This window comes from Vulpes vulpes, chromosome X (genome assembly GCF_048418805.1).
Source record: "Vulpes vulpes isolate BD-2025 chromosome X, VulVul3, whole genome shotgun sequence".
In the NCBI taxonomy this organism is placed as follows: Eukaryota; Metazoa; Chordata; class Mammalia; order Carnivora; family Canidae; genus Vulpes; species Vulpes vulpes.
Genome location: NC_132796.1, coordinates 121663373 through 121687149, shown reverse-complemented (window position 1 = coordinate 121687149; position 23777 = coordinate 121663373). Strand labels below are relative to the sequence as shown.

Here is a 23777-nt window from a genome sequence, read left to right as displayed (position 1 = left end):
TCTCCTCTTCCCATGTCTGGGACATCACTGTGAGGGTTCCCCCTTTCTAGTCCATGTCCTCAACGAAGATTCCAGAGCCCTCACTCAGTTCCATGCCAGGGAACGGGCCCCAGAATGAATGGGGCAACTCAGAACCAGGGAAAGAAAAGGAAGCAATGGACTAGCCCTTGTTCCAAATTGGACATAAAGTCCCCTAGATTTTTAATCAAACTAGTTTATATTTTGTTTTGCTAGTTTTACATCTGCGATAAAAGACCCAACAGAAATACTTAAAAACAAGTAGACTTTATTAAGTAAAAAGTACAACCTTCTCCCAGCAGGAAGTAATTTCATCCTTTGAAAGTAAAAGAGGGTTAAAAGAGAGTCTGGAAGTTTCCTAGCTTCTGTCACAAACACAAGTAGGCAGATGGACTCAGGTGCGTGAGGCTGTCCACGCAGGCTCTGAAGGGGCACAAAGGGCCGCTAAAGCCAGGGGGTGGGGCGGGGGGCCGGACAGAGCTGACCGGATGGCCTGCCTGTGACAGGGACACACACGGGGGGGGGGGGCAGAAATGGCTCTGACACCAGAAAAGACCACTGTCCTCATAGGACACGGGACAAAAGATTGATCCCCCAAGTGACCAACAGAATTCAGTTCTTTTCCTTGCTCCACATTGGGTCACTGGGCCACGTGTGGAGACTTTTAAAAAGAGTTGGGGGGGGGGGTGCAAAGCAGGAGAGGGCTAGATGTCACGACAGCCACCGGGCGCCGCCCGCAGACGTTCCTGGGCCGCCCTGGATCTGAGGGAGGGGACTCCCAGCTCTCCGAGAAGCGCAGCGGGCGGCATCGAGCCTGCCTCCTGCACCCACATCCTTAGAACAGGACAGGGTGGGGGAGCACGCCGGGTCTCGTCCCCGAGTTCTCAGGGAGCAGCTGCGAAGCGCCGAACTCTCCGAGCTTCCTGGGACCTGCGTTCCATTCCCTCAAGAACAAAAGAGTTACGTTTTCTCAGTAAGGCTTTAATGTCTCCTCCCGACCGGGCACCGTGCCTGCGCTGGCGTCCACTACTCCGAAACCACCTCCGCTTTTATTTTCTTCTTCTTCTTCTTCTTCCTGGCGCTGTCACTGTCCTGGGAGAGAGAGGGCAGCCTCAGTGCGTCCGTTAACAACCCAATTGGCTCGACTTCCAAAGGCCCCATAAAGCCGCCTCGGGACCGGTGAGGATATTCGGACCTTCTCAGGGAGGCCCCAATGTCCCCTCTTACAGACATTCCGCAAGAGACGCCACTCAGCCGCGCCCCGCCATCAACAGTCTGCAGCACGGGCGGCTGCCAGGAAACGCTGCCCCCTGCCCCTTCCGGCTAAGCAAGCGCGGGCCTCCCGACCACGTCCACACGTACCCCATCTGCGGGCTCACTCGCGCCCTCCGCGGCGGCTTTGGCCTTCTTCTCCTTCTTCTTCTTCTTCTCCTTCTTGAGCAGCTGTGGAGACAGCTCATCGCTCTCACTGTCTCGCTTCCGCTAAGGTGCAGACAAGTGATCAAATGTGAGATCGTGGGCAAAGTGGGGAAGAAACGTCCAGTAAGAACGCGGGAAGCGCCAGAGAACTTCCCGACTCAACCCAACAGGATCGTTTCCTCATTACGACCCCCAAGAGAGCCTTCGTCTGCAGAGGATTCAAACAACAACCTCCGCCCCAAAGTCTGGGAAGCCACGGGCCCAGCAGGAGCACCGGAGCAGCAGGGCCGGGGGCCCCAGGGGGCAGCCAGCAGCGCCTCCCGGCTCGCTCCCTGCACCCACGCTGTACTCTCAAGCCGCGGGTTCCCAACCCGGAGAAGTCGAGGCACTACTGCCTACTGTCCTCGAACTTCCCAACACTGATCTCGTGCTGCCTAGAGGTGGTCAGCCTCAGGTGATTCTGCCCCCCGAGCTTCACACAGTGGATTTCCACACAGCTGTGCCACCATCTGACCCAGGGTGGGGCCAGGAGCCCACGGACCCTTCTGTGCTCCAGCACTGCTGCCTCAGCTGAGGTGGGAGCCGAGGCCAGTGTGAGCTGAGCCCGCAGCACTCCCAGCAGCCACAACAGGGAATGCCCCCTGGAGCCCGCTCAGCACCGACGGGCACCCCGACGCCTGGCACAGCATGGTCTCCGCTGTGCGGGGCTGGGGAACGGGCTGCGTGGGGCCACAACACGGGCCTGGCGTGCAATCACACTCAGGACCAGCGGACACCCCCCTCCGCCGGGCACAGGGCGCAGCGCTCGCAGCATGCCACCTACCTTTGGGGCTTTCACCACTTCGGCAACCACTTTGGGGGACTTTACTACCTCGGTGACTTCCTGTGCGGCTGTTCCTGCCTTGGCTACCACCTCTTTCTTTGCAGAGTCGCTGCAAGAGAGGCAGGAGGTCAGACATGCAGGGCGGCTTTCCGGGGAGGCCCTGCCGCATCCTCCAGCAGTGCTATCCGGCAAGTCTACGGCCATCGTCAAAATACTGACAGACACAAGAGCTCACCGCTTACTGTCGCAGACGGACTCCCTCTAGAGTCCCTCGAGCCAGACTAGAAAAGGGTAACTGCTGCGCAGGCCCCAAGGCCTCGTGAGCACCACGCAGGTCCCCGGAGTCCCCGCGACAGCAGCTCTGCGCCGGCCCAACCCCGCCCTGCCGCCGCCCATCCTCCCCTGTAGCTGGGGAACTACTACTGCATCCAGGCAGCAAGGGACTGTCTCTCCCCGCCTGGGGCTCTGAAGCACCCTGTGCTCACCTGTAGTCCACATACTCCTGCATCCAGGTGGCAGGTGTGCTATCTGTGGGCTTGCCGTGCTTATCCAGGAGGCCCTGCTTGATCATCAGCCTCTTTTGACTTGCCTGGGAGATGGTTGGGGTTTTGACATCAGAACAGTGTAACGTGAGAAGCAGGTACTAGGATCGCTCAAATAAGGCTCCTCTCCCTCGTGGGTTCCCAGCTGGGCCTCACCCCTCTCTGCAAAGCACTCAGAACTCTCTCCAACAGGAGCAATCACGGGACTTGCCCAACGTCACAAAGCCTACTGTACCAGTGACAGCCTCTGAAATGTCATTTGGTGGCACCGCCTCTCACCCCATTCTTCCACGAAAGGGCCTCTGCACATACTATCCCAGTTTCCCCAGACTCTCCCCTCCCTCCTTCACCTCATCAACACATACTATTACATCCTTTATGCTGGCATGGAGCCAACAAAAATCCCTTACCCAGACCCGACTCCCCACGCCCCCGCCCCCAATCAAGTCAAACCCTTCATTTTGGACTCCCAAGGTGCCAGGAACCGCTCTACACTCTTTGATAGGACTTCAACTTGCCTGAAATTCACCATTAGCCATGCAATTAGTGATGCCCATCTGCTTTCCCCCATTACAGTAAAATCTCTAAGGTCTGAGATGTTCCCTTTTCTACTCCCCATCACTCCCCAGAGCCCGGTACAAGGCAAGGTTGTGGTGGTAGAGACAGAGCAGAGAACTACCCAAGTGAGTATTCAACACAAAAATGAAAAGGTAACTCAGCAGGGCACACGCCCAGTCCCACTTACCTTTGGACCTAAACCCCACTTTCGAGGATAAGTGTCTCTCTCCATGATTACCCTCTTAATCTTGGCTACGATACCATGGTCACAGGTAGAGATCACTGCTGTGGTCATTAATGCAATGGCTGCAGGTGTTGGAAAGAGATGAAGAATGACTTGGAGGGGAGAAACTTGGAATGTGATGAGCCCTGATTCTACTATTTTATATGAATCTTAAAACCCCATTTAAGGGGCACCTGGGTGGCTCAGCTGGTTAAGTGTCCAATTCTTCATTTTGGCTCCGGTCATGATCCCAGGGTTGTGATATCAAGCCCTGTGTCGAGCTCTACGTGCAGTGTACTGTCCGCTTGAGAGTCTCTCCCTCCCGACCCTGCTTGCACGCTCTCTCTCAAAATAAATGAAAACTCTAAAATAAGTAATATAAAAAAATAAAAAAATAAAACTCAAAAAAAAATAAAAAATAAAACTCTAAAAAAAGTCATTTATTTATTTATAAAAGATTTTATTTATTTATTCATGAGAGACATAGAAACCCAGGCAGAGGGAGGCAGGCTCCACACAGGGAGCCGGATGTGGGACTCGATCCGGGGACTCCAGGATCACGCCCTGGGCTGAAGGTAGCGCTAAACCACTGGGTCACCAGGGCTGCCCTAAAAAAATCATTTAATACTTGAAGCTCTACTGCCTTGAGGTTTCCTTTGCTGAGGATGTTCATATGGAAAAAAAACTGTGAGACCATATTAAAAATATCAGTCTAAAAAATTTTTACACTACTTGCATAAAAATCAATGCTTTCTAGGTCCTCAGGAGACCTCTTAATAAGTAAAGCAGAGCTGTTCACCTAATGTGCCTAATTTGCACAAGAAAGCTTGTCATCGGATCCCCTTCTCAGCTGCAAGCAGGGCTCTATGGAGCAGTCAGAGTAGAGCACCCTGAAGATACCCTCACCAGGCTGGGGGCTCAGGCCACACATGGGCAACGGAACACTGGAAGTGTTAAGGGACAATCTAACAGCAGCTAACCATTCACAAGGTAACTGGTACAGGCTGACAAGAAACGGCCTCCACTCTTCATCTCAATTACCATAGATACTTATTCCCCTCATTGAGGATCTTCCCCCTCCTCGCTGGAGCCAGGCTGCTAAGACGTGGCCTCTAATAGCAGCCAGTGGGACGAGGGAAGAGCCGTCCACCTCTTCCTCATCTGGGTCTCTGCTGTGGTCCTTTGCTTTGACCGCCCTCACCCGCCCCAGACAGCCTGCAGAGCCAGGGCTCAGGGGCCTGATCTTAGCCGAGCCTGGCTGTGATGTGCAGAAGACACTGGGCAACGTCCCCTCTTACCCATGCAGATTGCTTCCCCTTTGGTGGTGATGACGACGATCTCTTCATTGACCTCGATGCCATCCTCATATCGGAGAACGCCCGGGAGCATGATCTTTGCCCCATAGCAGATTGCGTTCACCTGCAGGGACAGCATCACATGTCAAAGTCCTAGCCGCTGCACTAACCCTCCATCCCTACCCTCGCGGGTGCAAAGGAGAACGTTGCGGTGGACCTGAGAGTGCAGCCTCGGCCTACAGGATGCACAGGATGCGGCTGATGGCACTGACAGCCATTGGCTGCAATCTGGCGTATGAAGCAACCATCCATTATGAGCTAGGCACCTCAGACACACTTACTCAGAAATGAAGTCATTAAAGGGGAGTTTAAATTCCTGCCCCTCATTCATCCTTGGGACTTAACAGTATTTTCATCTTCTACCAAAACCCAGACTGACTTTTCCTTAATTATTCTTCTCTTTCTTATCATTAAGGAGGAAAATCATAACAGAACTAAGAGACCTTTTTGCTTTTTGGGGAGACCTGGCCTGTAACAGGCTCCCAAAGTACCTAGCAAGCAAGATTACCGAGGCCTGCTGAACCAATTACATGCAAGTGAAGCCACCTCTCCCTGAGAGCTCAAGGTCTTGTGCCATCTTGTCTTCATCCACCTAGATCTCTTTTGCTGACCACATTCCACCCCCCACTTTAATTCACCCAGAGGGCACCAGTCTGACCCCAGCGTAAGGAGGCCCCAGCATTTACACTGTTTCACACGATTACGTTTGTTCATTTATAATGGCATAGTTTAGTACGCCTCTGTAGTTTTTCTTTTAGGCTCTTACTACAAAGCAAAACATACAAAAAGTGCATCAAACACCCTCAACTTAGCTATTTTCTCCCTGCCATAATTAATCACGTGATTAAAAGAACTACTTGCAGGGTACCTAGCTGACAGTACAGTATGTGATTCTTGATTTTGGAGTTGTGAGTTCAAGCCCCATGCTGGGTACACATACAGGTTATTTAAAATCTTTTTTTTTTTTTTTTTGATTATTTAAAATCTTAAAAACAAAAAAAAGAGAAGTACTCTCAAGGTTATGTAGTAAGCACACTAAAAAAATACCTTGGTAATTTCAGTGATGTTTAAGTTTTGTAGCCTCAAACTAAGATTTTTTTTTCAAACTAAGATTTTAAAAACTTCCTAGTGAAATTCCTAAGGACATAGCTTACCATCTCTCTGAAATGCCCATCTTAACTTTTTTAATCCAAGCAAAAAATTCTTTTCTAGGAACACCTGCGTGGCTCAGTTGGTTTAGCATCTGCCTTTGGCTCAGGTCATGATCTCAGGGTCCTGGGATCGAGTCCCCCACATCAGGCCCCCTGCTTAGTGGGGAATCTGCTTCTCCCTCTCCCCTCTGCCCCTCTCCACTGCTAATGCTCCCTCTCTCTCCAATCAATAAATACTATCTTTCTAAGAACATCTTTTCTGGCAACAGTGCAAATACATCAAGGATTCTCAGGCACACACAGAACTACCAGCTTACAGAAAGGCAGATTTTATGTACCACTGATACTTTAGGAAAACTCAAAAGTAAATGTTTAAACAATCTGCCTAATTTTGATATGGAAGTACATTTACCATTAAATTTCCCAGTTTAATCTAGTATATTTGGTTTTGATTTAGTAAAAACAAGTTAATCATAAATGCTTATTAAAAAGACAAAACAGGGGGATCCCTGGGTGGCGCAGCGGTTTAGCGCCTGCTTTTGGCCCAGGGTGCGATCCTGGAGACCCGGGATCGAATCCCACATCAGGCTCCCGGGGCATGGAGCCTGCTTCTCCCTCTGCCTGTGTCTCTGCCTCTCTCTCTCTCTCTCTCTCTCTGTGCGACTATCATAAATAAAAAAAAAAAAAAAAAAAAAAAAAAGACAAAACAAAAAAAAATCAAAAACAAAAAAATAAAATAAAAAGACAAAACATTCCAGAGTCCAATCTACAAAGCCAGAAAAAAATAAACCTAAAAGGAAATAGGTTCACGTCATCTTTCATCTCTACATAGAGTGAGGTTTTCAGAATACGGACTGTATCTCATCTTTGTGGAATCTCATTATGTCCAAAGCCCACTTATAACCCAGAACTTACTGCACTGTCTTTCATAACCAGCCTTTTATGAGAAGTCAACAGCTTTTCCAAAGGGTAAACAACTCGCCGTAGGTAACTCTCATCCTTGTGGTTGTCATACAGCCACTGGGCATCAAGCACGTCGTGCATTGTCACCATGTGGTCCTGAAAAGCAGCCATATGGACAATAATTCAGTGTCACTGTATATGAAATAGTTCAACAGACCCCAAACTTCCAAAACCTGAATTTTAGTCCCAAACTCTAGTCTTCAGTCTCCTCTACACATCTGTAATCGCTGATATACTGAAGTCTAAGTAGGCATTTCTGTAGGCTGAGAGGTAGGAAATGAATAGAGTAATGCGTTCTATCCAACCACCTCTCACGGCCCGGGCTTCAATGTTCCAAAGTCTAATTAACAGAACAGGGAAGCTGCCCTGAACTGAACTCAACACTTTGGAAATTGTCTTTTCCAGGATAGGAAGCAGAAATTCCACCAAGGGCGGGAAAATACGAAGTACCAGCTCTAAAACTTCTAGTCCCATAATAGTGTACCTTTTCACTCATGACTCCAGAACGAACCCTCCTAAGTTCTTGCATCTGACCGCCAACTCCCAGTAACAAGCCAAGGTGCACACACAGCGTCCGAATGTAGGTACCGGCCTCACAACTCACCCAAAAGATTCCTAAGACACACACACAAAGTAGCACATTGTCCAAAGTAAACACATCACTGATGGAGAAACCCAGAGTTCTTCTAAGTCAGCAGGACTAAACACAACAGAACCAGACTCCGGCTACACCATATACTAAGGGCAACTACTCTTGACGAGAATGTAGTTCCCAAGAACACACTTCTGTCCACACGTGGTCAATGTCAATTCAGCTGCCCAGAGGCCTAATAACTCACCTAATCTTCTTTCAGGATCATACTCGATCATCTTGCTCTCATATATGGTCCGTACACGGAGTTGCCTCTTTACCGCAGCAATAAGTGGGGGTCGCTGGAATAAGGCACCTGTCAGAGTTTCTAGGGCCTGGGAGTAAGCACAAAGCAAAGACTCAATGCATGGACTCTCCAATAGGAGCAAATGGGCTATTGCGGCAGTCTAAGTACACAAATGGAAAATCAAAAGTTTCTTCCAATCGTTTAAGACCTAAAATGCTCTTTCCATTTTTGCTTCTCTCTTCAATGACACAGGGATGACTCAGTGCTTATCAGAGCCCTTTCCTCAGAGGGGACAGGGCTGAAGTGCCCTTGCAAATCTGCAGTACCTGCCCGGGCTGGCGTGAGCAGCCCACTGAAAAGGGCACAAGACAGGTCTGCCAGGAAAACCGACCTCTGGAGAGACAGCTAGGGACTCAGATACCCAAGTTGCCAAGAGGTACCCTCCCTGTAATCACAACTTACCCTAGAAAGTTGAGTCCCCCCTTCAATAGCATTGTGTAGCCGGACAATTCCCACATACTCTTTGCCTAAAAAATGACAGAAGAGTAGTCAGGTGTGGCCACTGAGTTTTCTGTATTTTTATATGCTCATATTCCCATTTTGTGCAGCAAGAAAAACATGCAATTTGACAACTTCTTTGTGTAAAATTTCCCTCGAGACAAATTTCAAGGTTTCGACGTGGAAAGGAAAGATACTTTCTCTCACTGGGAGTTCAACTTCCAATGTGCTGACAGGGACAGCTGGAATACCCAATGTAGAGAGTGCTTTGGAAAAAACCTTGCAAAGTCATGTAGGAGAGCTTCCCCTGATGAAAATGAGGGAAGGGCACTTAAGGCAGAAGCAGCAGCAAAGAAGCAAAGACCCAGAGGAGCTTGGAGCGGTAAGCCTAGAGCTGGACCCACAGCCCCGCCTCCGTGCTAGGAACAGATCTAGTCAACTTGATGTGCACCATGTCCAGTACCGGGAACTCCAAGAAAGGCAGATGCACTAGGATCTGGCAAGGGACAGAAGGTACAGAGTATCCCGGCTCAGGATTTTTAACTGACGAAGAGACCATTATCAAGGGCCAAAAGGCAGAAGAAAAGGAAATGTAGAAAGCCTTTCGATATCAAAAGCTGCCTCTTTATCCCCTCTTCCACATACCTGCACTCTGTTGAGATTTCACCAATCGAGTGGCTCGTTCTATGCACACGATTAAACAGCCAGTCACCTTGGGATCCAGAGTACCACTGTGCCCCGTCTTCTCCACCCGAAGTATTCGGCGGATCCAGGCTACCACCTCATGGGAAGAGGGGTTGGAGGGCTTGTCAAGATTAATAAAACCTGTCCTAAAATGGAAAAGAAACCACTGTGCCATCATTCTTGTCCCTCTAATAAAAACTAAATCTGACGATTTAAAAAAGTTCACCATGGGTACAGGTTATGTATTTACGGCAATTCTAGGTCATTCTAAGATGCCACTACCTCCTTGAACTGATGTGAAAAAAAAGGGTCATTTTTTCAAGTACACTGTATGACCAAAGTGGGGTTCAACTCACGAACCCAAGATCATGAGCCCCACATTCTACCAACTTAGCCAGCCAGGTGCCCCTGAAACGGTCTTTTTGAAAAGAAAAGGAGTGTGAACAGTACATGGTCCCAACACACTTACCTGATATAGTCCCCAATCTCCCTCTTCAGAGGATTTGAACCACAAGGAAGAGGTGTATAGTGCGTTGTCCTTACATTTAGCTTATCAAAATTCTGGAAAATAAAAATACAACACAAAAGAAACTTAACAGGCCGTTAACATATGTAAAACAAGAGTCGGCACCACTATCAACCATGATGTGGTTAACCCGCAGGTTCATAAACTTGGACTCGCTCCTGCATTTTCATTATCTAGGGTGACAGACCATTAAGGCTCCTTATACACAGGAAAAACTACCTATAGGAACCGAATTCAAATTTGGTCACTCCTCTAGAAAGACTTCTTGGGGTACTTCTTGGGGTACTAAGTAAGAGTGGCAACGACATTTGTCAAACACAACTAGTTCGTTCCTGCTCCAGCCGCTCCCATCTCTGCTTTGCCCAGGTCTAAAAGAGCTCCCCTCAATTGAAGCTCATCTTTCACGTTGACCAGTTAAGTTTCATCACGGTGCTTAGCACAAATAGCAATGATTTTTTAACTGTCATCTCCCAACCCTAGATGTTTAAGTTCGACGTCAGTAGGGACCCTGGCATACCCAATTTACTAGCATATCCCGAGGACCTACGATAGAAAAACAGATATGAATGGAAGAGCCATCTGGCCAAACAGAAACTGTGTCGAGTTACATCAGCAAATCTCATTCACTCACCTCGTACGTATCAGTTTATTATAACACTTTGTTAGGACCAGGTACATGGTAGACTCTATGTAACACGTTTCATGGATTACTACCACAGTCCTCACCTGCCTTCTTAAGAGAAGAAAACCATAAGCAGACAGCCTCCGAGTTTAAATGACTGTTTGAATGTAACACACTGCCTGACTCCAGTTGGTCTGGCTTCAAAGCCCATGGCCTGAAGCACTAAAACAGTTCTGAACCAAGTGTGACACACAAACTGGTACAAGCCTGTAACATGGAGTCAAATACAGAAACCAAGAACTAGTTACTTAACAACTTTGACGGCAGTAAGACACTGGTAAGATTCGATACTGCATTCCACTACAGCACTGTGTGCACTGGAAATGAAAAAAAACCTGGTCCTTCATGTGAGACACCGTGAGAAATACTGCTTTAGACTGTATCATCTGGCACTTCCTCAAAGATGCTAGTGCTAATTACTCTTAATGAACTGCTGAATACTTAAATAACTTAAAAGTCAGGCACTGATCGGACACATAATCTCAACCACATACCTTGAGCAACAGGGGCCATTGAGATGTGTCCAACTGAGCCACTTTGGATTCAGGTTTGATAAGAAATTCCTCAGCATGTTGTATCTCCTTAAACAGGACAGAAACACAAGGTCAGACTTGTCACCTGATTTTGAATAATTCCGTTACTACCCTGTTAGTCTAAGCCTCTTAAATAAAAAAGCCGGTAATCTTCATGCCTCCTCACTGGGACCTCCCAAGTGAAAAAGAACTGAACCAGGATCTCAGAAGGGTAAGTGAAGTGCCCCCAAGATGGGGACATGTAGGGGCATCTGGGTGGTAGCTCCGTTAAGCCTGTGACCCTTGATTTGGGCTGAGGTCATGATCTCAGGGTGCTGAGATGGAGTCCTGTGTCTGGCGCCATGGTGTGTCTGAGATTCTCTCCCTCTCTCCTTTTGCCCATCCTCGTGCTCATGAGCACTCTCTGTTTTCAGAAATAAAATTTTACAGAAAAAAGATGGGAACAGTAACTTAGAAAGAGGGATAGTGGGTCTGTGGGTGTCATAAGAAAGAATTTCAGGGAGAGCAGCTGGTGTGCGCAACACCATTTAGGAAACTGCCCTGGACAAGAGATTTAGGAGGCTGGCGTTGTGCAGTCCCTACACAACCACTACCCGACTCATTCATCAGAGACTTTTAAAAACAGCTGTTACGTATGTGCTCCCTCCCTAACCTTTCCGTTTAGTCCAAAGTAAAACATATTCCCACTCACCGCTACATCTTCTTCTGGTAAGGACTTCCGCTCCTTTTTCTTCTTATGTTTCTTCGGCAAAATTAATACTACAAGAGACAAGAGGTTTGGGAGTTTTCCCCGAAAATAAGGGCAATGAAGCCTAAAATAGAGGATGGAAGAGGAAGAAGCGGAAAATGGACGTGGGGCCCACGATGGTTGGGGCCCACGAGGTGTGTACGGCCGAGCGCGTGGGCTGCAAGGCTCCGTAGCCAACCGGCAGCAGTCGCACATGTCGGCTCCCAGTACGGTTCACCACGTGGCCGTGCTTAAACCTGCCGCCCAAGTGCTCGCCCCACGGGCCAGAAAGTTCCGTAAGTGGCCACTCAAGGGTCCCCTCCGCGGCCTGCGGCCCACAGAACTTTCTTGCCACCTGGAGCTGGGCGCAAGCCGGGGCCCCTCGGCCCCTCTGCTTCCCCGCCCGCTCCTCCGGCCTTTCCGCGTGGCGCTGGCCGCGGCGCCCGGACAGGCGGCGGGGCACGTCCTGCCAGGTCTCCCGTCGCAGGGGGCCGCCGGCTCGGCCCACGCCGGTGACGGGGTCCGGGCCCTGGGGAGACGGTGCCATCGGCGGGAGGCTCGGGCCTCGCGCAGCCACGCCACTGGGAGGACCCCTCCAGCCCTCCGCCGTCGCCCGGCGAGCCGGCTCCAGAGGCGAGGCCAGCCCGGAGGCCGCGGCGGCGACAGGGGCGTCCTGGCGGAAGGCAGCGCCCGCCTCGGCCCCGACGCCGTCGCCCTCGCAGCCCACCCGGCCACCCACGCCGCGCGACCCCTACCTTCCGCGTCCGCCATGTTGCCCCGCACAGCGCGAGCCGCGTGCGCCAGCAGCGAGTGAGCGCGCGGACTCCCGCCGCCGTCAGGCCGCGCCGCCTGGGCCCGCCCACCTGTGCGACGCCCGCTGCGTAGTGCGCCGCGGCCCGGGGGGCGGGGCCGGGGGCGGGGCCGGGTTCTGGGAGCCGAGCCCCAGGCGCGCGGGCCGCCCGCGGAACCTCATTGGCTGCTGCGGCCCCCCCGCGGGCGGTGTTCGCGCGTGCGCCTCGGGTCCCGCCCGGCCGGGATGCGCATGCGCAGGCGGCCCCTGGCCTGTGGGCGTGGCCCGGGCCGCGGGTCCCTGACCCCCGCCCGGGCCGCGACGGACGGATGACAGCGGCTGCCGGCGTCCCCTCGCCGACCCCTTTACGTTGGCGGCGCGTCGGCTGAGTGGACACGCGGACGCTGAGGCACAGGGACGTGGAAAGCCCTTTGCTGCCTGCAGCCCGCTCAGCTAGGGCGCTGCTGGCCAATGGGGGGACAGTGCGAGCCGCTCGGGCGCTTTTAAAGCCTCCAGCGGCCGCACGACCAAAAAAAGAAAAAAGAAAAAAGGTGAAATTCATTTAATAACGAATTTTGTTTAACCCGGTGATCCGAAATGGTATCATTTCGACATATCAGAGACACACTTTATGAAAGAAATATTTGAGGGGCGCCCGGGGGGCTCCGCGGTTGAGCATCTGCCTTCGGCCCAGATCGTGACCCCGGGGTCCCAGGTTCGAGTCCCGCGTCGGGCTCCCTGCGTGGAGCCCGCTTCCCCCTCTGCCTGGGTCTCTGCCTCTCCATGTCTCTCATGAATGAATAAGGAAACTCTTTTTTAAAAAATGCTTAGACATATTTTTCGCGCTTAGGCTCCCCAGTGTGTGTTTTCCACCTGAAGCGGTTCGGGCTGCAGGACGCGGCTGCACGTCGCTGGCTCCACAGTCACGGCCGCTGGGTGGCTGCGCGGATCCGACAGCAGGAAGCAGCGCCTCGGCCAGCGTCTCCCCTTCCTCTGTCCACTCTCCCGTCTGTGCCGCGGCGCTTCGCAGTCTGACCCGGGTGCGCCCCTGATCTCTGTGCAACTTACTGCAATTGGAAGGGAGCCCTTTGGCCATTCTCTTTCTAACGAGTTGCTGCTTTTCTTCCGTTTCTCCTGTACCGTAAGACTGGAAACTGCACTTTTATGTTACTGTGCCTTGAGAAACAGCTGGTTGCTTTTTCCTCACTGCTCATTCTCTCTAGAATTTCTCTAGGTGCATCCCGCGGCGATCATAATCATGATACAAATTGACTTTTTATAGATGACCAAACTGCCCAGGACCAAGATCCACGAGTGGGTTACTACTTCTCCCCTTATCTTACAGTGCTTCATTGGTAAATATGTCACTGAGTAACTTTGAGATGTTCATGGATGGTTCTCCTGTGGGCTTCATCTTTCTCCAATGTTCGTCATCCAATCTGGTAGCAAAACCTCCCAGCTATGCTTTTTTTTTTCCAGCTATTCTTTTAAAACAGGTCCAGAATCTCATGCTTTTTACCGCCCTCACTGCTGTCACCACAGTCCAAGCCATCATTGTGGCTCTCCTGTATTTCTCCAATGGCCTCCTACAGGTCCCCCTGCTTCTTCTTCTTTTTTTTTAATTTATGATAGTCACAGAGAGAGAGAGAGAGAGAGGCAGAGACACAGGCAGAGGGAGAAGCAGGCTCCATGCACCGGGAGCCCGACGTGGGATTTGATCCCGGGTCTCCAGGATCGGGCCCTGGGCCAAAGGCAGGTGCCAAACCGCTGCGCCACCCAGGGATCCCGGTCCCCCTGCTTCTACTGTTCCCATGTATAGTGTCTTCTCAACAGAACAGCTGACAAGTGCCATTTAACTACAAGTCAGGCCATGGCCCTCCTCTACTCAAAGCCTAATGACTTCCCAAATGTAGTGAGATGAACTGACCCCCCCAAAGGTATATTCTAACCCCAGGATCCTGTGAATGTGACCTTATTTGGAAAATAGGTCTTTGTAGATATGATTAAGTTAAAAATCTCAAAATGAGATCATCCTGGATTACTCAGCTGGATCCCAAATCCAATGATGAGTGTTCTTACAAGAGAAGGGAAGGCGGCCCGAGTGGCTCAGCAGTTTAGCACCACCTTCAGCCCAGGGCATGATCCTGGAGACCTGGGATCAAGTCCCACATCAGGCTCCCTGCATGGAGCCTGCTTCTCCCTCTGCCTGTGTCTCTGCCTCTCTCTCTCTCTGTCTCTCCTGAATAAATAAAATATTTAAAATAAAATAAAATAAAATCTTTAAAAAAAAGAAGAGAAGAGAAAACACACACAAGCAAAACAGAAGTCCATGTTAATATGTGGGCAGACATTGCATTGATTTCAGACTTCAAACCTCCAGAACCATAAGAGAATGAATTTCTGTTGTTTAAAGCTGTCCAGTTTGGGATGCCTGGGCGGCTCCCAGGTTGAGCGTCTGCCTTCAGCCCGGGATGTGATCCTGGAGTCCCAAGATCAAGTCTCACATCGGGCTCCCTGCATGGAGCCTGCTTCTCCCTCTGCCTGTGTCTCTGCCTCTCTATGTCTCTCATGAATAAATAAATAAAATATTTATAAAAAATAAAGCTGTCCACTCTGAGGCAATTTGTGATGGCAGCCCTAGGAAACCAAAACACCCTCTCCCTGAGAGTAAAAGCCAAAGTGTCTATGACGGCAGCGACCTGTTCTCTCTGAGTCCATATCCTTCCACTCATGCCCTTACCCACTCCTGGCACACGGCCTCTTGACTATTCAGTACTACACCAGGCACACTCCCCCTTCTCGGGTCTTTTGCACCTGCTCTTCTTTCTGCCTTAAATGAGCCTTTTTTTACTGTCTCTTCTCACTGGAATGTTAGCCTCATGAAGCCAGGAAGTGTTTGTCTATTTTGTTCACTGCTATACATCCAGCTCCTGCAAGATGCTCTGTAAGTATTTTGGTTTAATGAATCTGTGTCTTCTGAACCCAGAAACCCCATAGACATTCCCTTATCAGCGGAAGCAGCTGCTCCTCCGCTGTCTGGTGAGGCTGAGCCTGCTTTTTTTTTTTTTTTTTTAGATCTTCTAATGAAATCACCTGGTCAGTTACCGAGCAAGAGAATGCCAATTCTTCTTGTGCCCTAACCCCTCACATCCCTCATTCTCTCCAATCCCAAGACTTGGGTAGGTGGCAATGTTGCAATGACTTGTCATGTGCAACCTACTGGCTCAACCCTTAACTACATCCCCTGAGAGAGCTCAAAGGGCATTCCTTTCACCAAAACATTGAGACACACTTTGCTGAAGATTCTGGAAAACTAGAAAATGCAGTGAGAGGTGTTTCCATGGAAGCAAGGATCCTGGCGCAGCAGAGGCCAAGTGGTGACACTGCGTCTCATACAACAAGATGGGTATCGTGATAGGCAGCAGGACTGGCAGCTGGAACCAGAATGGTTTATCCCTAAGGATCTTTGGTGGTGCCTAATTGGTCCTGACATCCTATTAATAATAGGCCACCTGTAACAGACCACGATCTGTATGACCCCGACAACAAAACCTCTAGGTCTGGTGAACGGCAGTCTGCCTTGAATTGCCACAAGGGAAAAATCACGGCCCCTCATCTCACCCCCAGACCCAGCCAGCCCACAAGCTCACAGCCCTCAAGTGAAAAATGAGGCGGGGTACACATAACACCAGTGTATACCGCAAACCTTCATCCTTCTTTCCCTGGGGACACAGAATGCCACTGTGGCCGACTGGTCAGAAATGGAGACTAATCTGTGTCCCTTTCACTGTGGGTCCTCCCGTGGCTTTTCCCCCAGTTCCTGACTGCAGAATTGGAATAAACACAATCAGCATCAGCAGCTGGAAAAATTCCCACCGGGGCTTTTTGACTCAGGGGCTGGGGACAATTATGGAAAGAAAAGTCAAAAGGGAGCCCCTGGGGGACGCCTCGGTGGCTGAGTTGCTGCAGTGTCTCCCTTTGGCTCAGGTTATGATCCCAGGGTCTTGGGATCAAGTCCTGCATCAGGGTCCTTGCTCAGCAGGGAGCCTGGTTCTCCTTCTCCCTCTGCCTGCCGCTCCCCCTGCTTGTGCTCTCTCTCTGTCTCTCTCTTTCTGTGAAATAATTAAATATAAAATCTTCTTTTTTAAAGGAAGCCCATGGAACTGTCCTTTCAATTCTCTGGCATATTATTGTAATTAGGTCCCCCGGGACTGACTTGATCATGTCACTGTCTCCCAAGACATCTTGCTGGTGCAGTACATTAATGTTATCGTGCCGACTGGACCTGAGCAAATATTTCCTCACAGGGTGACAGATGAGCCCCATGAAAATGCGGGGACCCATGAGGTTTCTGGGCATCCGGTGGACTGAGGCATATTGAAAAAGATCCCAAAAAAAAAAAAAAAAAAGAAAAAGAAAAAGATCCCCAAAGAGAAAATCAAGCTGCTGTACCTGGCCCACTGCTGCTAGGAGAGAAGCACAGTGTGTGCTTGGCCTCTTTCTGGAGGTGGCATTCCCCATTAGGGTGCCACACAGAGCCTTTTCTAAGTCTTTTTTTTTTTTTTTAAAGATTTTATTTATTTGTTCATGAGAGACAGAGAGGCAGAGACACAGGCAGGGGGACCCCGGGTCCTGCCCTGAGATGAAGGCAGACACTGAGCCGCTGAGCCACCCGGGCAGGCGTTCCCTTTTCCAAGTCTTTTTTTTTTTTAAGATTTTATTTATTTACTCATGAGAAACAGAGAGACAGAGACACAGGCGGAGGGAGAAGCAGGCCCCATGCAGGGAGCCCGACATGGGACTCGATCCTGGGTTTCCAGGATCAGGCCCTGGGCTGCAGGCAGCGCTAAACCACTGAGCCACCCGGGCTGCCCCCCTTTTCCAACTCTTAATAAGAATCATAGCCCAGGCCTCTAGAATTTGGGATAAAAATAAAGCTAGGCCTGGCCGGGTGGCTGGTTAGCTCAGTTGGGTAGGATGTGACCTAACAACACCAACGTCTTAGGTTTGATTCCCCAGACAGGCCAAGAAAGGCAGTAGTTCTTACGTTTAATAAAGATACATTTAAAAAGAAAGACAAAAAAATAAAAAAAATAAAAAGAAAGACTAGGGTGGCCTCCCTAGTCTCCTCCCTCTGCCTGTCTCTCTCTCTCTCTCTCTCTTTCTGTGTGTGTCTCCCATGAATAAATAAAATCTTAAAAAAAAAAAGAAAGACTAGAGCTAGGACCTACACACCCCCATTTGCTGGGAGACAAAGCTCTTGACTTTCTTTAGTCCTTGGTTGAAACGGACTGACTGCGTGATGGCAGGACGTGAGCCGCAGGTCCCAGACTGGGCATGGTGTGGCCGAGCAAGCCGCACGGTCAGGCGTGAGCCCCGGCGCTCTGCTATCACGCATGATGGTGCAGCTGCTGGGGAAAACAGTCTGGCAGTTCCTCAGGAGGTTAAGCACGGGGTTGCCTATGACTCAGCGATTCCGTTCCTCTGTGCATCTACCCAGGAGACTTGCAAACAGATGTTTAAACAGATGCTTGTGCATGTACATTCACGGCAGCATTACTCACAGCAGCCTAAAGGTGGAAACGACCCGAACGTCCACCTACGGACCACAGGACGACGAGACGCAGTCCGGCCACACCGCGGAATACTACTCAGTCATTAAAAGGGGTGAGGTAGTGGTCTCTGCTGCAGGGCGGTGGACCCTTGCAACATCGTGCCAGGCTCAGCCTGTGGACTGCGCGACTCTCGAGTTCAAGCCCCACAATGGGGGTGGAGATGACTTAAAATTTTTAGGGACGCCTGGGGGGTTCAGCGGTTGAGTATCTGCCTTGGGCCCAGGGCGTGATCCTGGAGACCCGGGATCGAGTCCCACATCGGGCTCCCTGCATGGGGCCTGCTCCTCCCTCTGCCTGTGTCTCTGCCTCTCTCTGTGTCTCTCATGAAGAAATAAATAAAATCCTTGAAAAAAAATCTTTAGGGGCGACTGGGTGGCTCAGTCGGTGAAGCCTTTGCCTTCAGCTCAGGTCATGCATGATCGCGGGGTCCGGGGATCGAGCCCCGTGTGGAGCTCTCTGCTCAGCTCAGCAGGGAGTCTGCTTCTCCCTCTCTCTCTATGCTCTCTCCCTCCCTCTCTCTCTGTTTCATTCTTCTCTTTCTCTTGGGTAAATAAATGTTTTAAAAAGTCAAATAAAAGGGCAGCCCCGGTGGCTCAGCGGCTCAGTGGTTCAGCGGTTCAGCGCCGCCTGCGGCCCAGGGCGTGATCCTGGAGTCCCGGGATCGAGTCCCGCGTCGGGCTCCCTGCACGGGGGCCTGCTTCTCCCTCTGCCTCTGCCTCTCTCTCTCTCTCTCTCCGTGTCTCTGCTTCTCTGTGTGTGTGTGTGTGTCTCTGCCTCTCTCTCTGTGTCTCTCATGAATAAATAAATAAAATCTTTTTAAAAAAGTCAAATAAAATCCTTAAAAAGAAAGAAGAAAACCTAATGCTAAAGGAAGTAAGTACAGAGAGACAAACATTATATGACCCCACTCATGTGAAATCGCCAGGCAACCAGCAGCAGGGGAGTGAGGAGGCTTCCAGAAGATCATAGCCTCCAGCCATCCCATGGCCCCCAGCCATTGAGTCATCTCAGCTGAGGCCCCAGACATTAAGGAGCAGAGACAAGACATTCTACTGTGTTTGGTCGGAATTCCTCAGCATAATCTGTCAGTTGAATAACAAACCATCCGAGAACTTAAACTCGTTAAACATGTTGTCATGCTGACAGATGACAATTAGGGTGAGAATACAGCTGCAAGGCCAGCTCGACCCTCCTGGGCTTGGACCGCCCTACAGCGGCAGCCTCGGGGGTGTCGGGCTCCCGACTCGACTCCGTGGCTCCGGCTCCCAAAGCAGGCCTCGCACTCACTTGATAAGGCAGAAAACTGCCCGAATAACCTTTTGTAACTGGGCCCTGGAAGTCCCAGAAGATCAAAAAAAAAAAAAAAAAAAAAAGGGCAGCCCGGGTGGCTCAGCAGTTTAGAGCCACCTTCAGTCCAGGTCCAGATCCTGGAGACCCAGGATCGAGTCCCACGTCAGGCTCCCTGCGTGGAGCCTGCTTCTCCCTCTGCCTCTGTCTCTCTCTGCATCTCTCTCTGTCTCTCATGGATAAATAAATAAAATCTTTAAAAAATAATAAAAATAAATAAAACTGCCACCTTCCTGAGCCAAACAGTGAGTTATAAGTGCGGATGTGATGAGAACACCCTTCCCTGCACTCCTCAAGCCTTTGAACAGATTTCTGCCGCTGTCCCCTAAGTATGTGACATTTCTTTTGACTTGCACTTTGGTAGAAAGGCGAAGCCCCTGAGCTGCCCACTTGGGCCTTTCTGCCACCATGGGTCAGGAATCAATGGGCGGATTCTGCTGATTTTTAACAATTTTAGCCATTCCGATAGATTATGTGGTTTCCCCCATCGTGGTTTTTCTAGGCATTGCCCTAATGGCTAATGATACTGAACATCTTTCCATGTGCTCGTTTGTCACCATCTGTTTGTCCTCCTCAATGAATTGTCTCTTCATATGTGTTATCAATTTCCTGATTGAATTATTCGTGATTTGGGTTTTTTGGACTATTGAGTTTTGAAAGCTCTTGATTTTTTAAAAAGATTTTATTTATTTATTCATTCGTGAGAAACACACACACACACAGAGGCAGAGACACAGGCAGAGGGAGAAGTAGGCTCCATGCAGGGAGCCCGACGTGGGACTCGATCCCGGGTTTCTAGGATCACAATCCGGGCCGAAGGCAGCGCCAAACAGCTGGGCCACTGGGGTTGCCCTGCTCTCACTATTCTTATTAGACATAATGTTGAAACTTCTAGAAGCAAAAGGCACAGAGATGTAGAAGGCAGAAATTAGACTGTATCAATTTGTGGGTAACACAATTGTCTTCATAGAAACATCCCAAGATATCTACAGAAAATAACTCCAATGATTAGTAACTGTGTTTTACAAGTTCGCAGTATACAAGATCAACACACAAATCTCTTTATATGATTTTGAGGCTTTTTATATAGTGGCTGCAATAGTCAAGACTGCATGGTATTGGTGGGGGAATAGACACATAGATACAGGGAATGAAATGGTGAGCCCAGGGGCACCTGGGCGGCTCAGTCAGTTAAGCGTCTGACTCTCGGGGTTTTTTTTTATGGATTTTATTTATTTATTCATGAGAGACACACAGAGAGAGAGGCAGAGAGACAGGCAGAGGGAGAAGCAGGCTCCATGCAGGGAGCCCGATGTGGGACTCGATCCCAGGACCCCGGGATCACACCCTGGGCTGAAGGCGGTGCTAAACCGCTGAGCCACCCAGGGATCCCCCTGACTCTCGGTTTGGGATCAGGTCATGGTCCCAGGGTCTCCATGAGCCCCGTGCCTGGCTCCCTGCTAGGTGGGGAATCTGCTTCTCCCTCTCCCTCCATCCCTACCACTACTTGGGTACGCATGTGTGAGTGCACACACACTTTCTCAAATAAATAAAATCTTAAAAAAGAGAGAGAGAGAGAGAGAGAAGAGGAAGCCCAGAAACAGATACACATAAGTCTGCCCAACTGGATTTTTTTAAAAGATTTTGTTTATTGATTCATGAGAGACACACAGAGGCGGAGCCAATAGGCAGAGGGAGAAGCAGGCTCCCTGTGGGGGGCCCGATGTGGGACTCAATCCCGGTTCCCCGGGACCACGACCTGAGCCAAGGGCAGACGCTCAACCGCTGAGCCACCCAGGTGCCCGAGAGCAGATATTCTTGCCTTGTTTCCAATCTCAAGAGAAAACTGGCCAGTTTTTACTTATAATTCTTAAAGATTTTTATTTATTCCTTTGAGACACAGCAGAGAGCAGAAGCAGGGGGAGCAGCAGAGGAAGGAGAGTGAGTAGGAGCCGGAGCCTGATATGGGGCCCCATCCAGGACCCCGGGATCATGACCGGAGCTGAAGGCAGACGCCTCACCGCCTAACTGACCGAGCCACCCAAGTGCCCAAAAGTGTCTGGTTTTTAAGCATCACATAGGTCAGGCCTACGTCTTCTGTGCACGTTGTTGAACAAGTTGCAGAAGCTCCTCTGCCACTCCTAACTTTAGGACAGTGTCTGTCACGGATCGGTGCTGGGTTTTGTCAAATGCTTGTTCTGCATCAATCGATACAAGCTTGTGACTTTTCTTCTTTTGCTTGTTAACGTGGCAGATTGCACAGATTTCTTTTTTTCCTGCTTTTACCGGTAACTGTCACCTGCAACGTGGCGCTGGAACTCTAGGCCCTGGGGTGGAGAGTCCCACGCTCCACCCTCCACCGACTGAGCCAGCCGGCGCCCCTGATTGACTCACATACTGAATGAGCCTTGCACCTCTGCAATAAGCCCCAACCAGTCATGGTGTATGATCCTTTTTATGTATTTGTGCCTTCTGCTTGCTAGTATTTTGCCGACGATTTGTAAGTCTGTATTCATGAGGCATATTGATCAGTAGCTTTCTTTGCTTTTCCTGTTTTATCGTCTTTTTCTGGTTTTGAGATCAGAGTAACAGTGTCCTCATAGAACGACTTCAGAAGTGTTTGATTTGGACTCGTGACAATAATCTCAAACTATTTATTTATTTATTTTTAATCTCATACTATTTTCATATAACAGTCATGGTTATGGTGTCAGGATTGTTTTTTTCCCTAAGACATGAGGAAGACTATCACTGGTAATAGTAAAGCCAGATTTCATATTTCAGGTGGAAATTGGGTTGCTTTCACTTTTAGAGAAGTACTTTACAGACGTCCACAGAGGAATAAATGAGTTTCTGTGTCTGAAACTGTACCGTGGCGGCCCAGGCCTTTCGTTCCCGGGCTTCATAGGTGATCTGAACAAGAGGTGGGCGGGAGGTGGGGTATAGGAGGGTGCAGCCCGGTTCCCTCTTGTCCTTTCACAAACATCTGTATTCCGCCCCCCCCCCCCCCCATGGCTGTCCCTGATCTAGAAATCAGAGAGGCATTTTCTTTTCGATTTTTCTCTCTTTTCATGGAACCTAAGTCAAACTCCTGGCCATTTTGCCCATCATAACATAATTACAATAGAAACTCCTACCAGTAGGCATTTATGTTCCCAAATCCTTCTAGTTCTTTTTCCCCCACCTCCCCCATCCTTCTAGTTGTAAGATCTATAGCACTTAAGGAATGGCCAAACCAAACCTATTTTAAAATAATAATAAACGGGGAAGCCGTGGAGGCGATCCAGGTGCGGGAAAACACTTGTTATTCAAATGGAGCTCCTCTCCCCAGGCCGGAGTGCAAAGAAGCTAGGTAGGAAGGGGCTTGACGAAGGGGAAATAAAAGTTGCCATCCAAACAGGTCATCTCTCCCTAGCCCTTTAGGAGGAGTGACCTTGCAGCAGCAATTTTGATTCGTGCCTCCTGAAAGACGCAGGAACGGTTGCCCCCATCACCTGCTTATTTACTCCATATGGTCAGGCCAGAGAGGAGTAGTGGGTAATTGTAAAATTAATCAGGCAGTGACTTGAATTGAAGCTGCAATTCCAGATGCTGTTGCTTTTCTAGAGCAAATCAGCACAGCCCCTGGCGGCTGCTAAGTGGCTATTTGCCTAACAAGTGCTCTCGCCTCTGATGCAACCAGCAGAGACCTTGGGAAGCGGCCTGCCTTCATCTGGCAGGAACCGCAGCACGGCCTCAGCGGCTTGCCCCGGTGCTGTCTGTCCTCCCGCTCCCTGTCGTAGTCCAGGGTCAATGGGACTTGATGGTTGCAACTGTCCTGCTGAACTTCATGCAGACCCATCATGTTGAAGACGTTATGCTTCCCGGACCTGGTGATCAAGAGCTAGTTACTTTATTAACACACACGTATGCCAGAGGAGATAAAGACACCAAAACCCAAAAGCCTGAGCCTCCGTCACACTTTGGGATGGTCTGGAGCATGTTGGGCGTTCAGCAGGGTGCTGCAGCTCGTGCTACCACCTACCACTCGAAAGAGACACAGCATTTGGTGCCCTTCTTCGGATTCCGTGGGCAACATATACTCGTTGCATTTGATTATTCCCCACCTGGGGCTCCTGGCCGGCTCAGTCGGTAGGAAGAGGGTGACTCTTGATCTCCAGGGTCGGGAAGCTGAGCCCCAAGCTGGGGGTAGTGTCTACTGAAAAAAAAAAAAGTTGCAAAATTGTTTCCCGCCAATGCACTCAACAAGCATCTGTTGATGCTGTTGATGCTCACAATCTGTGAGGCTGCATGTTTCCAGCAGCACCGAGGGCGAGGGAAGATTCTGGAGCAGGCCCAGGCCGCTTGACCTTTCTGATCGTGTAGATAGATGCAAGATGAACAGACCCTTTGACCCACGGGCAGGCTACGTGGAGCCTCTGGCCAGTCCCAGCAGGAGAACCATT

The 23777-nt window shown here is 50.1% G+C and overlaps 1 protein-coding gene and 2 non-coding genes across 3 annotated transcripts; all 3 read right to left on the bottom strand.

Annotated features, from left to right (window-relative positions):
• Positions 1–266: 266 nt before the first annotated feature.
• On the bottom strand, positions 267–12462 carry DKC1 (dyskerin pseudouridine synthase 1). Its single transcript, XM_072744140.1, has 15 exons — positions 12336–12462; positions 11545–11612; positions 10815–10901; positions 9582–9673; positions 9074–9258; positions 8393–8457; positions 7892–8018; positions 7537–7667; positions 7005–7148; positions 4882–5002; positions 3548–3666; positions 2746–2849; positions 2261–2369; positions 1381–1500; positions 267–1110 (listed from the first exon to the last, which is right to left on the bottom strand). The coding sequence occupies exons 1-15, from the start codon at positions 12349–12351 to the stop codon at positions 1045–1047; spliced, it is 1554 nt and encodes a 517-aa protein (XP_072600241.1). The 5' UTR covers positions 12352–12462; the 3' UTR covers positions 267–1044.
• On the bottom strand, positions 2440–2564 carry LOC112918201 (small nucleolar RNA SNORA56). The gene has a single exon (XR_003234633.1). It is a non-coding gene; the product is annotated as a small nucleolar RNA SNORA56 (small nucleolar RNA).
• LOC112918199 (small nucleolar RNA SNORA36 family) lies at positions 7307–7443 on the bottom strand. The gene has a single exon (XR_003234631.1). It is a non-coding gene; the product is annotated as a small nucleolar RNA SNORA36 family (small nucleolar RNA).
• Positions 12463–23777: the final 11315 nt, after the last annotated feature.

Coding starts and splice junctions, on each gene's coding strand:
- DKC1 (XM_072744140.1), bottom strand. Junction 10,902..11,544: donor TACCAGAAGAAGATGTAGCG/GTGAGTGGGAAT, acceptor GTCCTGTTTAAG/GAGATACAACATGCTGAGGA. Junction 2,370..2,745: donor CAGGAGTATGTGGACTACAG/GTGAGCACAGGG, acceptor CCTCTCTTGCAG/CGACTCTGCAAAGAAAGAGG.